At 41.2% G+C, this 16,334-nt stretch overlaps 1 protein-coding gene across 2 annotated transcripts in view; it reads left to right on the top strand.

Moving 5' to 3' along the window:
* Nucleotides 1-15,561, top strand: part of jcadb (junctional cadherin 5 associated b) — a 29,599-nt gene extending 14,038 nt beyond the window's left edge. Inside the window, exons 2-5 of one of the 2 annotated variants that reach the window (XM_068214748.2) lie at nucleotides 609-1,095; nucleotides 5,185-5,214; nucleotides 7,922-13,383; nucleotides 13,988-15,561. In XM_068214748.2, coding sequence (XP_068070849.1) covers nucleotides 737-1,095; nucleotides 5,185-5,214; nucleotides 7,922-13,383; nucleotides 13,988-14,022 — 5,886 coding nt within the window. In that variant the 5' untranslated portion in view covers nucleotides 609-736 and the 3' untranslated portion in view covers nucleotides 14,023-15,561. The remainder of the gene's footprint in view (nucleotides 1-608; nucleotides 1,096-5,184; nucleotides 5,215-7,921; nucleotides 13,384-13,987) is intronic. The other variant, XM_005168430.6, reaches the window with a different exon arrangement.
* Nucleotides 15,562-16,334: the final 773 nt, after the last annotated feature.

Genomic DNA, 16,334 nt, shown 5'->3' with positions numbered 1-16,334 from the left:
CTCCAGAAGAAAAAATATTATCAGACCTACTGTGAAATTTTCCTTGCTCTGTTAAACATAATTTGGGAAATAAAAAAAATAAAAAAGGGGGGCTAATAATTCTGACTTCAACTGTAACTGTGTATAAATGCATTCTATACACAAATATAATACAAAAGTAATTAGCCTGAAAGAAAACAGCATGAAAAAAGCTTGTCCTTTTTTTTTTTTTTTAAAGCAGGATCCTTTCTGTATGTTCCATGCATTAACCATTTGAAATCTGCATAGCAACAAAGCCTCTGCTCCCTCTGCTCCTGAGATCTATACATTACATATCTTAATACAGCCGAAAAACCTCACCCAGCCCTAGAAATGTATCAGTAAATGATGAGCGGAGCATCACACCGACTTTAAGCCGCACCTCTTGAGTTTGAGCGTTTTTGTGCATTGCTTATATAATAACCCGCCAGGGGTGTGGCCACATCAGATTTCCAGAATAAATACTGTATGTCGCCTTTTAAACTTTCATGCGCTCAACCGAGAAGATGCTCAGGTCTCGGCAGAGCAGATGCTTATTGTTTTAGAGTGTAATGTTCTCTCTCTGTCTTTCTGTCTCTCTTGTTCTCCAGTGATGGCCTCTGCTGAGCAGCTGTGTCCCCGCCTGCTGCACCAGCACTGCCCATAGGCACACACACACACACATTTACACACGCCTTTGGGCTCCCTTTCCAACTCCGTCCACACACATACACACATCATGTACAGTGTGGAGGACCTGCTGATCTCTCATGGATATAAACTGCCCAGGAGCGGCCCTGCCTCCTCCTCTTCCTCTGCGCCTTATGACAATCGAAACAACGAATGTCGCCGTGAGAACGTCGTAGAGAACCGGCCTGCCGCTGCTGGTGGTGGCGGGACGCTCAACGGGTTTGGGACGACGGAAGGGGGAGCCGAAGGGAGCACTGGGGTGTACAGGCCAGCGCCAGTCAAGGCTTATCCTGAGAACAACAATAATATCAATGAGGGCCATGAAAGGATTCAGCGCAGATTGGAGGTTCCTGTCGCTTTCCTCGGTGACCTGCAACCGCTGGGTGACTCTCTAGCGACTGACAGTGGGTAAGTGTGCACAACAGTGTTGGAAAATAGTGTGTTTTGTGTAAATTTCTGCTGTAAAAAATGCTGGGTTCCACACAATTCCTTCATGTTGTCCCAACACAAGTCGACTAAATTAACTTACATGATTTTACCAAATTTAAGTGGATGAACATAAAAACAATTAGGTTGATTCATTCATTCATTTCCTACCACTTTTCTGGGGCCGGGTCGTGGGGGCAGCAGTCTTAAGAGAGAACCCCAGACTTCCCTCTCCCCAGACACTTCCTCCAGCTCCTCTGGGGGCATCCCGAGGCGTTCCCAGGCCAACTGAGAGACATAGTCCCTCTAGCATGTCCTGGGTCTTCCCCGAGACCTCCTCCCGGTTGGACATGCCTGGAACACCTCCCTAGGTAGGCGTCCAGGAGGCATCCAAAACAGATGCCTGAGCCACCTCAGCTGACTTCTCTCGATGTGGAGGAGCAGCTGCTCTACTCTGAGCTCCTTTCGGGTGACAGAGCTCCTCATCCTATCCATAAGGGTGCGCCCTGCCACCCTGCAAAATAAACTAATTTTGGCCGCTTGTATCCGAGAGCTTGTCCTTTCGGTCATTACCCAAAGAGCTCATTATCATAGGTAAAAATAGGAACGTAGATTGACCCGTTAATCGAAAGCTTTGCCTTTCGGCTCAGCTCCTTCTTTACCACAAAGGACCGGTACTTCGATAATTTTGTGACACTGTACAACAAATAAATATTTTACATTACTATGAGGGTTGGGTTTAGGGTTGAGGTAGGAGTAGACGCTGATAAAATACAACTAATGTGCTTAATTTAACAAATAAAATACAGTTGAAGTCAGAATTATTAGCCCCCCTTTGAATTTATTTTTCTTTTTTAAATATTTCCCAAAATATGTTTAACAGAGCAGGGACATTTTCACAGTATGTCTGATAATATTTTTTCTTCTGGATAAAATAATTTTATTTTGGCTAGAATAAAAGCAGTTTTAAATTTTTTAAAACCATTTTAAGGTCAAAGAAATTAGCCTCTTTAAGCTAATTTTTTTCGATTGTTTAAAGATTAAACCACTGTTATACAATAACTTGCCTAATTACCCCGATCTGCCTAGTTAACCTAATTAACCTAGTTAAGCCTTTAAATGTCACTTTAAGCTGTATAGAAGTGTCTTAAAAAAATATCTAGCCAAATATTATTTACTATCATCATGGCAACGATAAAATAAATCAGTTATTAGAAATAAGTTATTAAAACTATTATGTTTAGAAATGTGTTGAAAACATCTGTCCGTTAAAAAGAAATTCAGGAAAAAAATAAACAGAGAGGCTAATAATTCTTACTTCAATTATAAATACTTCTAGTTATCTTCTGATTGCAGCTGTATCCCTTCTAGCAACAACGATGGTGCCCATTAACCATCATAACAAATAATATGACCATATTAAGCTGTTTAAAACACAAAATATATGTTTTATCACCTATTTGACAATCGGAGTATCAGAAATTTCACAATATAATTAGAACATCTCTCAATATTTACAGAAAAAGGATACAATACAGAAACAAAATATGATACATACATACAGTAGATCATTGGGGCTGGTGGGTCACGTGATAAACTTGATGCGTCGCCATGAGAACTTGAGGACGCAATGGATTTTTAGTAACGGTCACAAAAAAAAACTCGGTAATTAAAACAAACGCGTGAAAAGGTTAAAAAAGATAAATATTCAAACAAATCTTTTGAGACTCTTCAAGAATTGATTTTAAATGTTTATTATGGTAAAACCGTATTATGTTAACCTTCAAAACAAAATGAGGAATTCATAGTATATTAGAGTCACTTTAAAAAAAAAGATTCACAGAAAAAAAAAGTTTTGTCTTGGTTATCTTTAAACTCTACAGGTACAATTTGTACTGATTTTTGTACTTATTGACGATGTGCAGTCGGCGGATTGGCAATAGTGTGTATGTAGAATTTGCCCTGTGTGTAGGATTGTCTTGGTTGTTGGATGTAATGTAAAGTAAAGTAACACTTTGGATATGAATCATTAGCAAACACTTGAGCAACAACAACACTACCTCGTAGTCCGCCATTGTTGTGTGTGTTTGTTTGCGGTTCTTTAATCTACACCTCCCTAAACACATACTATGCATGTGCATGAAGTCATCATTTTCAGAGGCTCTTATTTTCAGGTGGACTTTTCAGATACAATGCATCCGGAAAGTATTCATAGCTCTTCACTTTTTCCACATTTGTTATGTTACAGCCCTATTGATTAAATTCATTTATTTCCTCTCGTTTCAACACACAATAGCCCATAATGACAATGTGAAAAAAGAGTTTTTTAAATTGTTGCAAATTTAATAAAAATAAAAAACCTGAAAATCACATGTGCAGAAGTACATTTGCTCAATACTTTGTTGATGCACCTTTGGCATCAATTACAGCCTCAAGTCTTTTTGAATATGATGCCACAAGCTTGGCACAACTGTCTTTGGGAATTTTTGCCCATTCCTCTTTGCAGTACCTCTCAAGCTCTATCAGGTTGAATGGGAAGCAACGGTGTTCAGCCATTTTCAAATCTCTCCAGAGATGTTCAATAAGATTTAGGTCTGGGCTCTGGCTGGTCCACTCAAGGACATTCACTGAGTTGTTGTGAAGCCACTCCATTGATATTTTGGCGGTGTGCTTTGGGTCAATGTCCTGCTAGAAGATGAACCGTCACCCCAGTCCTGAGGTCAAGAGCACTCTGAAGCAGGTTTTCATTCAGGATGCCTCTGTACATTGCTGCATTCGTCTTTCCCTCTATCCTGACTAGTCTTCCAGTTCCTGCTACTGAAAAACATCCCCACAGCATGATGCTGCCACCACCATGCTTCACTGTAGGGATGGTATTAGCCTGGTGATGAGTGGTGCCTGGGTTTCTCCAAATGTATTGCCTGGCATTCACTCTAAAGAGTTCAATTTTAGTCTCATCACACCAGAAAATCCTTCCGTCTGGCCACTCAACCATACAGGCCTGATTGGCGGATTGCTGCACAGATGGTTGTCCTTCTGTGTGGTTCTCCTCTCTTCACAGAAGAACGCTGGAGCTCAGACAGAGTGACCATCAGGTTGTTGATCACCTCCCTGAGTAAGACCCTTCTCCCCTGATCATTCTGCTTAGATGGCCGGCCAGCTCTAGAAAGAGTATTGGTGGTTCCAAACATCTTCCAATCAAGGATGATGGAGGCCACTGTGCTCATTGAAACTTTCTGAGCAGCAGAAATGTTTCTGTAACCTTCCCCAGCCTTGTGCCTGGAGACAATCCTGTCTCAGATGTCTACAGACAATTCCTTTGTCTTCATGCTTGGTTTGTGCTTTGACATGCACTGTCAACCCTGGGACCTTATATAGACAGCTGTATGCCTTTTCCAATCATGTCTAATCAACTGAATTTACTACAGGTGAACAATGAAGCATGAAACATCTCAAGAATGATCAGTGGAAACAGAATGTACCTGAGCTCAATTTAGAGCTTCACGGCAAAGGCTGTGAATACTGATGTACCTGTGATTTTTTAGGTTTTTTATTTTGAATAAATTTACAACAATTTCGAAAAATACTTTTTCACATTGTCATTATGGGGTATTATGTGAGGAATTTTGAGGAAATAACTGAATTTAATCCATTTTTCAATAAGGCTGTAACATAAAATGTGGAAAAAGTGAAGCGCTATGAAGACTTTCCGGAGGCACTGTATATAAAAATGTCATTTTCAGTCACAAAAATGCTGTTATTATGTAAACAAACAGGCAAATACTCATATAAAGTAACCAGATTTTGGTTGCCCTATCATGATGTTTTCTCATTGATTGACTGAAAAAAAAGGGTGATTCCACTGATCTTGTTTTTTATTATCAATGTCTTGAAGTTATAATGCAGACTCTAGAATTATAATTGAATTCAGAACAATTATTACTGTATTAGGGTTATCATAAAAAACTACATTTCTGATATTATGCACCAGTTCAATTAATGATTTGCTTGACAGGTATACCATTTAATGATATATGCTATTCGGTTTCTGTTTTTTTGTCATCTTTTTAGAATTGGAACTTCCAAATTGATGTACGTGATGTGAGTGAATCACTTTTCTGATCCTTTCAAAACAACTTAGCAAATCCTCAGTGTGAATCTTTTGATCATTCTGTTTGAATAATTCAGACAGGTCACTCACGTTCTGAATCGTTTGAAGCAGTTTCTTGCTCAGCAAACAGCATGTGTCAAACTTGTCAGAAAGATTGCTGGATTAAGTGGATATTTAGCCTTCAAAACAAAACCTGAAAGTACCTTCTGGCATTTGGCAGCATTGAAGTCTTCATTAAGACTGATGCTCGGGTGTGTGTATAGGTAAAGACATTTTTTAAACATGTATCTGGTACAGTATATGTGCTCAATGAAGCACACACAAACAAAATGAAAAGCTGTATTAAATAACCTCCAAGAATTTTATTAACCCTTGTGCATTGTTTAAATTCACAACCGTTTTGTTATGTTTGGGATTATACATCATACAGAACATCCACTGAATTAAACTGCTGTAAAAATGCATCAGATAAATATTTTTTTCAAATATTTTTGCATAAAACTACTAAATGGTTTTAAAAAATGACAGGATTTTAACTCTTTAATTGCCACGCTCATAAATGATGTCACTGATTTGGTGGAACAAATTAGGTATTTTTAATATAAAAAGTAATTGTGGACTGAATTACAGTCTTAGAAATGTAAATGATTAATAACATTGCCTTTGATGCATTGTTAAATTACATTTTTTTTCTCTCTAGTTTACTGCTGGTGGCTGTTTTTGCCCCATTGAATTCTATTATAACCTCATTTGTTGGTGGATAAATACACAGTCTTTGTTTTTGTTTACTCAGTGTAGTTCTGACAGCTGAGATGCATGTTTTGAATTTTAAGGTAGGTGTGCAAAGGTCACTCTCACACACATAGACACACTTTAGTTTCCTCTTTTACACCATATAAAATCCAGAAACTAAGCTTTTTTCTTGCACAGGGCTATATCTAAAGAGTTAATGCTGCCAACTGATAACAAACCTTATCTTTTCCCAACAGGAAAAACCACCAACAATCAAAAATGCATGATTATATGGTGTCGTAGTTCTGCATTTAAAAGTTAGTGGGGCAAAAACAAAAACAGCTACCAACAGTAAATTAGATGTGAAAAAATGTAAATCAATCAAAAACAATGCATCAAAGGCAATGTTGTTTTACAAAATAAATAAATAAATAAAAAATCCAGTCCACAATTACTTTTTATATTAAAAATACGTAATTTTGTGTGTTTTTTTTTCACCAGATCAGTCACATCATTTAATAATTTGCCAATAAAAAAGTTAAAATCCTTTTCTAAGCAATTTAGTAGTTTTGACCAGGACTGAGGTTGATAAACAGATTTCTGCAAAAAATTTAAAAAATAAATCACGTTTTCATCCCAAACAAAAGGTTAGTAAATTTACCCAGAGTATATCATTGAGTTTTTTAATAATGTCAAAGCATTTTCTCAAAATATGTGTCAAAATAAGATTAGTCACCAAAAATCATTCTGCTAGCTGAAACACAGAAAAGGTTAGGGCCAAAATAAGACTCAAATTGGATGCCCAGACTGGATGAAAACATCCCCAACAGTACATAAGGGTTAAAAAAGTTATACATCATTGGTGTTAATTACTCATAGAAAAAATGTTCGAGATGTGTAATATTTACCTGTAAGTTACAAAAATGCCTATTACAAATCAAAACAATTAACATTTCTTTGCGGGTTATTGATTAATAGATTATGGATGCAATCTACAGTATGAAACTTAAACAGTGTTGTGATGACCTTAACCAGTGCTTGCAGTGATTATAGGTGATGTTTATTCAGATCCTCTAAAATTTAAGATGTGTAGTAATAACAACTAACACGTGTCCAAATATGTTTAATTTTATTGGAAAATTCAAATCTTAAGGACAACTTTCTACCAACAAATCTTAAACTTTTAACTGTCAGTCTTAGACTGCACTAATACAATCCAATTAAAACAGACTTGATCCATATTTCAAAGCGATAGCCTAATCCATTGCACCCTAATTTTATTACAGAAATTTAGGCACTCTGGCAACATTGATGTACTGTAACCTGAAAGGAAGCAGCCATGTGAATGTAATCACATACAGTAGCTTGCCTTGAGGTGCTTTTTAAATGACAATAAACGAACGACATACAATATAATCCTTTTTTCGCCTTTAAATATAGTACAGTATTTTTGAATAAAATAAAATACAGTATTTTTTAATATCCTGTTGTATCCCTGTATGTTTATATTTACACAGAATTGGCATCAAAAATATTTTATTTCTATTATGTTTTCAGTGTGTTATTAGCATGTCAACAATACTGCTATTTTATAATGCAGCAGCTATAGATTAACTAATTGATTATTAAATTGTGTTATGTTACTGATTATAACTGGTTATATAAAAATCTTTATAGAAAGTTAAATCTGTTAAAAAAGCTTGACTTTTCTGATTCCCAAATGTCCTGTACTGTGCCATTTGTCAGCTGTCTAACATAAAAGAACTATTTGAATGTATTTTTGTTCAGTTCTATGACCTAATCAGTTTAATAATACAATAATATAAATAAAAACTTGTAATTATTTAATTTTAAGATGGAAAAAAATCTAACTTTTAAAGCAAACGTGGCAGAAGAAAAAAAGTAATTTATTACAGCTTTTGAAAATGTACCAAAAATTCATCAAAGATTTGTCTCTGTTGCTAGGTTCTACGATGCACCCAGCCTGACCTTCTCTGAACATCCAGATGAGCGAGATATTTCATTTTGGAGAAGGAGGGGACAGGACTTCAGTGCTCTTTTGGACTATGCTGATCCCAGGGAGCTCAGAGTGTCTGGGGGATTGTGGCGAGGTCCAGTTTTAGCTGTTGAGGAGCTGAGAGGTGAGAGGCCACTTGCACGCTGGGAGGAAGGCCCATGGATACGAGAACCAATAGACTCAGGCCCAGAGACTCTGCGTGTGACTGGAGAGAGAAAATGTCAGAGTCTGGGCACAGAGGAATGGCGGCCTGCAGTGGGCTTGGGTCGGCAGCTGTCAGATGGAGAGGCTGAGCATTGGTCTCTGGAACAGCAACACCGTCTGCGACCTGCAGAGGGCAATGTATCAGCCACAGTGCGAGCCAAATCCCAGTCACTCCCTCGAGTCCTTTCACCTGAGGATCCTCACTATGGAGAATTGCCTCAGACTAGTGCCCCGAATCAGCCCCCTACACAAAGAAGTAACAGCTCTGCTCCATATGGTCGATTCCACGGTGAATGGCCTGCAGGGGAGAGGTGGAGTGGTCAGACACAAAGTCACGGTCCTTCTGCAGTTGTACCAAAGCCACGGTTCAGCCGCCCCGTCAAGCCCCCGTCTTATGAGACTCACCAGCAAAACAGGGGAAGCTGGGAAACGTTGTCTTCTGAACCTGTGTCCAAACCCAGAGACCGCGCAGTGTGCTTTACTCAGAGTTTTGAGCCACTTAGAGACCGCTCTGGTTGTTATTCTCAGAGTGCAGAGCCTATAAGAGATCGGTCCATTTGCTTTTCTCAGAGCGCAGAACCAATTCGCGACCGCATGATAAGCCACTCTCAAAGTGCTGAACCACTAAGAGACAGATTTATCAGTCATTCACAGAGTGCTGAACTTCTGCGCGATCGTTTTTTCACCCACTCACATAGTGCAGATCTGTTAAGGGACAGATCCCTTTGTTACTCTCAGAGCTCAGAACTGCTACGAGACCGGTCCATTTGTTACTCCCAAAGTGCAGAGCTCCTGAGACCAGAAGCATATAGAGATCTGTTTTACCATGAACTGACTGGCATGGAGCCTCCTGGTTACATCCCACCCCCCTCCTATAGGAGATTCCTTCCACCCAGGAGTGGGCAGAACTACAGAGCAGATTCTGCTCTTGTCAGATGGAAACGTGAGCCTGTGAGTGCAGAGATGGGCCAGTGGTTTTCCAGGACCTCAGGATTGTCATGGTCAGAGCGGCGTGAAGACAGGAGCATGGCAGTAATTCCAAGAAGGCCTGTGCATCCAGGGCCTGTTGTACCTAGCCGCTCAGGACTTGTGCAGTATGTCCCATTTGATGACCCGCGCATCAGGCATGTCTCAGGGGGGCCCTCTGGAAACTCGCTCACAGACGCGGACAAGATCCGACACGTCAACAAAGAGCTTCCCTGCGCTGCAAATTTAGGACAATCCACACATGATAGTGCCTTTCTCCCTTCACAGGGACAGAGTCTCAGCACGGACACTAACAAACCGGCTCTTACTGAACAGGAGAATTCTAACCGCTGGCACAAAGGAACGAACAAAGGCAGTGAAACTGTAGCACCTGAGCAGAGCTGTGTCAAGTATCCCGCAGCCTTTCAGCCTAGGCCCCTGCAACCAATCATTAAAACAGAGAGAAATACAGACCAGCAGGCTAGAACTGACCGAGTTACTGACCAAGTCAAGGTTGAGAGAGTAACAGAGCCGGTCAAAGTGGAGAGAGGTGCTGAACAGACAAGAACAGACCAGGTCAAAGTAACTGAGCAAGTGAAACCAGAACGAGTTACAGACCTGATCAAACTGGATAAACCTACTGATCAGGTAAAGCCAGACAGGTTTACAGACAAACAAATAAAGGTAGAAAGATTAACTGACCAGATACAGATAGACAGGTTCCCAGATCAGGTCAAGGCTGACAGATATACAGATAAACAAATTAAACCAGAAATCAAGATAGAGAAAGTTCCTGAAAAGCCCATAAAAACAGACAGAGTTTCAGACAAGCAAAGTAAAGCTGAAAGACTCTTAGAGAAACACTTGAAGATTGATAGAATTTTAGAAAAACAACTTAAAGCAGATAAAATACTAGAAAAACAATGTAAACCTGACAAATTTACTGACAAGTTGATCAAGGCTGACAAGCAGGCAAAAGGAGATGCCGGTACAGACCAGATAAAAGTTGAGAAGATTACTGACAAGTCTGGAAAGGCTGACAAATCCATGGATAAAGGTTCATCAGAGAGTGTGTCAACTGTAAAGATAGAACCTGTCCAGGAACCAGAGAAAAAGAGTGTGAAAAAGAAACTTAGTGAGACAATTTTTTGCCTTGTGTCTGTCCCACTTTCACAGTCCAGTTCAAAATCTCGAGATCAAAACAACAATGAAGAGAAAGAACCAGACTCTCCTCCAATTCCTCCACCTCCTCCACCAAGCTCCTCTAGTGAAAACAGCAACACCCTCGGCTCCCTGCCAAACCAAAGCCTCAAAAGCACATCCACCACCTCCACTGACCTGGAGCTGCAAGCACTCACACTTGGCAGTGGGTCCAGTAGCATAGCTACAAGGAGAAGTCACCGCAGAAGGAACTCGCGCTCTAGGATCATCAAGCCAAATCCACATGATGAACTCAGACGGTATTCTGGGGCATGGCCAGGGGACCAGTACCGTGATCAGGAGACCCAAACGAGCCCTGAGCCTACTAAGAGCAATGCAATTCCATGTCCCACCAATACAGAAGCACAAGATGGTCATGTTGCCCCAGAGGTAACAGCTCCTGCTGAGACCGCATTGGTGACTGCAGGGCCTGCCCCAGGGGCCCTTGGAGCTTCATCAGCTCCATCGGCTCCATCTGCTCCATCAGTTCCATCTGTTCCACCAACTCCAGGAGCTCCACCAGCTTCAGGAGCTTCAGACCCCAGCACCCCTTATGGGTATCCCATGAAGGGACAGAAAAGCTTAAAACCATCCAGCAACAGTGCTTTTTCACGGACAGGTACCTTCTCCAAGAGCACAGGATCTCACAGACCTCCATTACATCCACCGCCACATCCACCACCCCCTCCTCCAACCCAACCTCCATCTCAACCTCCTCCCCCCCCTCCAACACAGCCTCCGTCACCACCATCAGATCTAACTGAGGATGCAAAGTCAGCCTTTGGGCCAAACCCTGAAAACTCCGGCCAGTTTTTGCTGAAGCCTGTGTGCAGGCGTCCATGGGATGCCATTGAGGAGCTTGATGCCATCAATAAGGAGGCGCAGGAACAAGCAAGTAAACGTCCCAGCGTGGATCAGTGCATTGAGGATCTTAATGAGGCCTACAAAGATATTATGGAGCTTAGCACTGCCAGCAATAACCTTCCCAATCGTTCCTCCATGCAAATCCCTGACCGCATAAAATCCAGGTTATCTTCAGATCCGCTTGGGATGCCTGCAACCAGTCTTCGTCCTAGCTTGGTACCTGGAGGTGACCCAGAATACCGGGAGGTGAAGAGTGCCTTTTCCCGGCCATCAACTGGGAAGAGTGTGAGCTTCAGCAAACAGCTGAGAGAGGAGATTTGTCCTGCTCCTCCCCCACCAGAACCAGGCTTCAGAGATTACAAAACAGTCATGTCCCAGATAACCCAGCGCAAAGCCTGCAGATCAGTGAAGCTGGACATCCCAACCCCTAAAGAGACCCAAAGAGATGATGATTTGACTCTACAAACCGCCTCCACCTCTTCCATGTCAGCTGAGGTCCCATGGGCAGAGAGACAGCCCATGCAAGATGCCTCCACTTTAACCAGCCCCCCAGATTACGAGCACATCTGTCAAACTCTCCAAATGGCCCGTGAATCTGGGGCTGTTAGTCGTGCTTCTGTCAAATCCAAACCTGGAAGTGCCATGAGCATTGAAACCCCTCAACATGTACCCCTACCTGGAAGACCTCCAGTAGATTCTGAGCAGCCATGTTGTTCATCAGCATTAGAAGCAAGACAGGAGCCAGTCTCAATATTCAGGGAGGAAAGAAGCTCAGGCTTTAGAAGGGTAACAAGCAACTCTAATAGGTTCCTTAATAACAGGGGTGTGCTCTGTAGCCTTGCAACCGGAAAGCCGGTTGGTGATAAAGCAGGTTTAGAGGCAAACCCAGAGGTACCTGCTGACTGGCAAATGCAGCTTTTATTAGCCGAAAAGCATATTGCTACTCTGATTACAGGAGAGGGAACAGAAGAAGACCTTGATGAGTCAAACAAGGTTGTAGGTGATAAAGACATTTTTGCAAGTGAGTCAGTTGAGAAAGAAGTGATTAACATTTTTGCCTCTGATATTAAGGACGATTCTGAAAGTGCTGGGCAGAAATGTTTAGAAGTAAAAGAAACAGAAGCAGAGCAAAAAGAGACACCTGAAAGCCAACAAACTGAAGTGAGAGAAACTTTGAGAGAAGAGAACACGTCTAGGGAAAAGACGCAATCGGAGCAAGAGAAATGTGAGCAGAATGACCCTGTTACTGAGGGGACGGATCAAAAGAGTGATATGACCTCAGAGGCAATGAAAGAACCAAATGTAATCTTGAGAACGAACAAAGCTGCAATGTGGACTCATTCAGGTTTGGATTCAGAGCACCGTCCTGAATTTCCACCAGAACACCTACCACTTTCTGTGCTACCTTGCACTAATCGTAGACTGTCTCTAGGTTTGGACTGGGAGAAAGGTGGGTGGGAAGGGGAAAGTTTGGGCCAAGGTGGATTCTGGTCTAAAGAGAGGCGGTCTCTTGATGCTGAAAGATGGGGTATTGGTGGGGAGAGCTGGGGTTTAGATGATGATAGGCAGGAAGGTGGTGGTGAAAAGCGGGGGCTGGGGGGTTGGCGGGGGTGTGGTATTGATGGGCAGGGTACAGATGACTCAGACTGGGAGTTGGATAAAAATACTCAAGCCACTGGTGGCAAAGAAGCGGATTCAGGTACAAAACAGGAAACACTTGCACAGGGTCTCGGTGAAGAACATTGCAGTCCAGCCTCTAGCACTGACAAAATAGAGCAAAAAGAAGTTATTGTTTGTGAAAGAACTGATAAGGGGGATAGTCGAGTTTCAGATTGCCAGGTTTCAAGTGTAGATAGACGGAGCCGTGGACTTTCCCAAAGAATAGAGGCTCTTTTTACAGCCCCACCCGGGCATGGCTCAAAGGAAAGACTTGCACGCATGAAGGAGGTGGACACTGTCTCACGAATGAGACGCCTTAGCCTCCGAAGCTCAGACTCTTGGGATGGACTGCAGGGGGTCGGAAGGTGGGAAGATTACGAAAAGGAGGGAGAATGCCCCCCTCCTGACCCAGAGTATTCTTCAAACATCACAAAATTAGAGGATACAGAAGGCAGCACCCTCCCTGCAGTCATCAGTGAACCTAAAGAAACCAAGGAGGACCAGGAAATCCTAAAAGGTGTGGAAATTTTACAGCAACATTTTTCTTTAGCACTCTGTAGATATTATTATTATTATTATTAGCATGTGTTTTATGGTATAATAGTACAGTCCAGTCTTTTTAAGGTTAATGCTAGTATTGATTCGTGTTACTAATTAAACAGACTAATTTTATTAGTTGTTTGGAAAAGTACATTCATGAGGGTTTGTCTTGTTTGGAAAAAAACCTTGCATTCAAGTTCTGGTTGTCTTTATGCTGAATGGTCACTAGAGAGAGCTCTACAGTTCAGTTCCCAAGTTGCCCGTCAAATTTGATTCAGAATTTAAGCCAGGGGTGTCCAAACTCGGTCCTAGAGGGCCGGTGTCCTGCAGATTTTAGCTCCAACTTGCCTCAACACACCTGCATGGATGTTTCTAGAAAGCCTAGAAAGAGCTTGATTAGCTAGCCCAGGTGTGTCTGATTGGGGTTGGCACTAAACTTTGCAAGACACCGGCCCTCCTGGACCGAGTGTGGACACCCCTGGTTTAAGCCAATCAAGCATCAACCACTATTATTACTTTACACAAACATTGATTTTCAGTGAATTGATTACATTGTTTTTCTGTTCTGTTGGTAATTTCAGAGTCACAGAAGCCCAGCCAGGTGGAGAGGTCATAGCTGAACCCTAGAGGTCAGAGGTCATCCAACTAAGGGCCAGCCTCCAGCACTGTGACCTGGCTGTCTGCAAAATGCCTTCATCCTCATATGCTTTTGAAACATCATCAGACATTGACACACACATACACACACAACATTAGACACAAACACACTGAGCGATGCATCTATCTAATACACATGTCTGTGTGTATAAAAACATGCACACACAAACTCAACTGACACACAAATACTCAAAGTCATTGTCATGTATGCAGACGCTCACATGCATTCAGAACACCTTTCAACACCTCACCACACTGAGACATCTGAAATGGCCTTCTACTCCGACAAGAGCATTGTGTATCAACTCCACTCCACGCCCACTCAGTTCCAGCTCTGCTGGCTTTCTAAGTGTTGCTGTTCCACTGCCAGAGGGAGGTTCCCAACAAACCCCACCCCATTCATATGTTAGTCCTCATCATGCGCCATGTTTCTCAACTCCTTGTCCCTGTCATTTTTCTTTCCCCTGCAATTTTCCGTAAAAGTTTGGTTTATTGGATGTTTGTCTGGTGTGTTACTCAGCAACAATGAACATGTTGTTGTGTTATGACGAAGTTAAAAAACTACTTGTTGCAATCTTTTTTATAAAATAGACTGTTCAAAAAGTATGACAGAACAATCGATGATGTTTTAAAACCAGCTACAATATCGTATCATGTCCTACTCGTTCCAAACAACCTATCATTTTCAGTGTTCTTTCCTCAAACCATTTCCTTCCTTACATCTTTGCATGTTCTTTCCTTCAGCCTTTTTATCAAACACCTCATTCTTCTTACTAACACTTCATTTCATCTAGACACTGTTATCTCTGCGCACGGTGTTTTGCTAATAATGCAATATCGTTATTTGTGTAGTTGCTCATCAAACTTACAATATCATCCGATCAGTATTAGCTGCATCATATCTCTGCATTCAAGGTCTTGTGCTATAATTCCTACTTTCTATGACCATATTAGATTTACATAGTCTTTTGTACTTTAATCACTCTTTATTTATTGAAGTTTCCGTTGCAAAGTATTGGACCAATCAGAAGATGTTTAAGGCAGGGAAAAGCCTCCTTTCCACTGCACAAGACAAATGACAAGCAACATACCAGAAGTCATTCGTTTTCAATGGAGAGTAGTCTGAGAACTGCGTGGAGTTTCGATCATCTCCGTATGCAGACCATTCACACAGAACCTGTTTTTCCATTCCAGTGTGCTACTTTTTGCACACTTTTGATTGACATGTATTTTGAAGCAGCTTGCACACGATCGCAGTTTTTTTTAAATGGAGCGTCAAAATAAAAAATAAATGAACTTTTATGGACAGTGCTACTCATTAGTGTCGGTTGCAAAGCACTGGACCAATCAGAAGAACTTAAACTTAGCTAGTTTTTGTTGGCATGATTTTTATTTAACCTTAACTCCCTTTTTAAAAAACAATTCCTAAACGCTCCATCTCACATTTTTAAACACAAAGACATGTTCTGTGTGAATGGTCAACGCAATCTCACGGCAATTCGTAACTTTTTAATTTAGTGGCTAATTCGTATGAATTCGTAAAATCTAATTTATACAATTTAGTTTGATTTGCTCATCACCCAATGACGGTTGGGGTTAGGGGTGGGGTTGGGTGCCACGCCTCCTTTTTAAAATCGTGCATTTTCGTACGACTGAATTTGTACGAATTCGTACGAATTAGCCACTAAACTGACAAAACGTAAAATACTTACGTTTCCTCGTGAGATCACACTGGAATAGCCCATTAAAACAAATCATAATACCATGTCCTAACCAGATGCATTCAACAACCTAAGATTTTTGATTAGTTATTACAGTTTTTTTTCATCATTTAGCCCAAAATTAAATGAAAATAAATTCGGATCCGAATAGACCGTATGTGATCGGCCGACCAAATGTGATATATTTCAGCGTTGTCCATGCAGGTTTATGTGTGCGAGAAAACGTCTATATTGAGAAATAAGTAATAAAAAAAATATATTTTTTTGTTGTCTCCACATTCATACAACAAGCTCTTGCTTTTGCATTTCTTTATTTCAGACAATGGTGTACGACAGAACTAAAAATTATTTGCGACTGCCACAAGGGGGCGTATTCCAACAGTTGTGTCTAAATGTGTGCAGTGGAAAGGCAGCTAAAGAGTTGCTACTTTTTTGTTTACGGTAGCAAGTAAAAAAAAACAATCTTGCGGTATCTCACGTTTTTAGACACAAAGATGTTATGTGTGACTGGCCCATTAAAGCTAACCATGTTCTTATGCTGCGTTCACAC

This window comes from Danio rerio, chromosome 2 (genome assembly GCF_049306965.1).
Source record: "Danio rerio strain Tuebingen ecotype United States chromosome 2, GRCz12tu, whole genome shotgun sequence".
Taxonomy (NCBI): domain Eukaryota; kingdom Metazoa; phylum Chordata; class Actinopteri; order Cypriniformes; family Danionidae; genus Danio; species Danio rerio.
The sequence above is the reverse complement of the archived record's forward strand: the minus strand, read 5'-3'. Positions and strand labels throughout refer to the sequence as shown.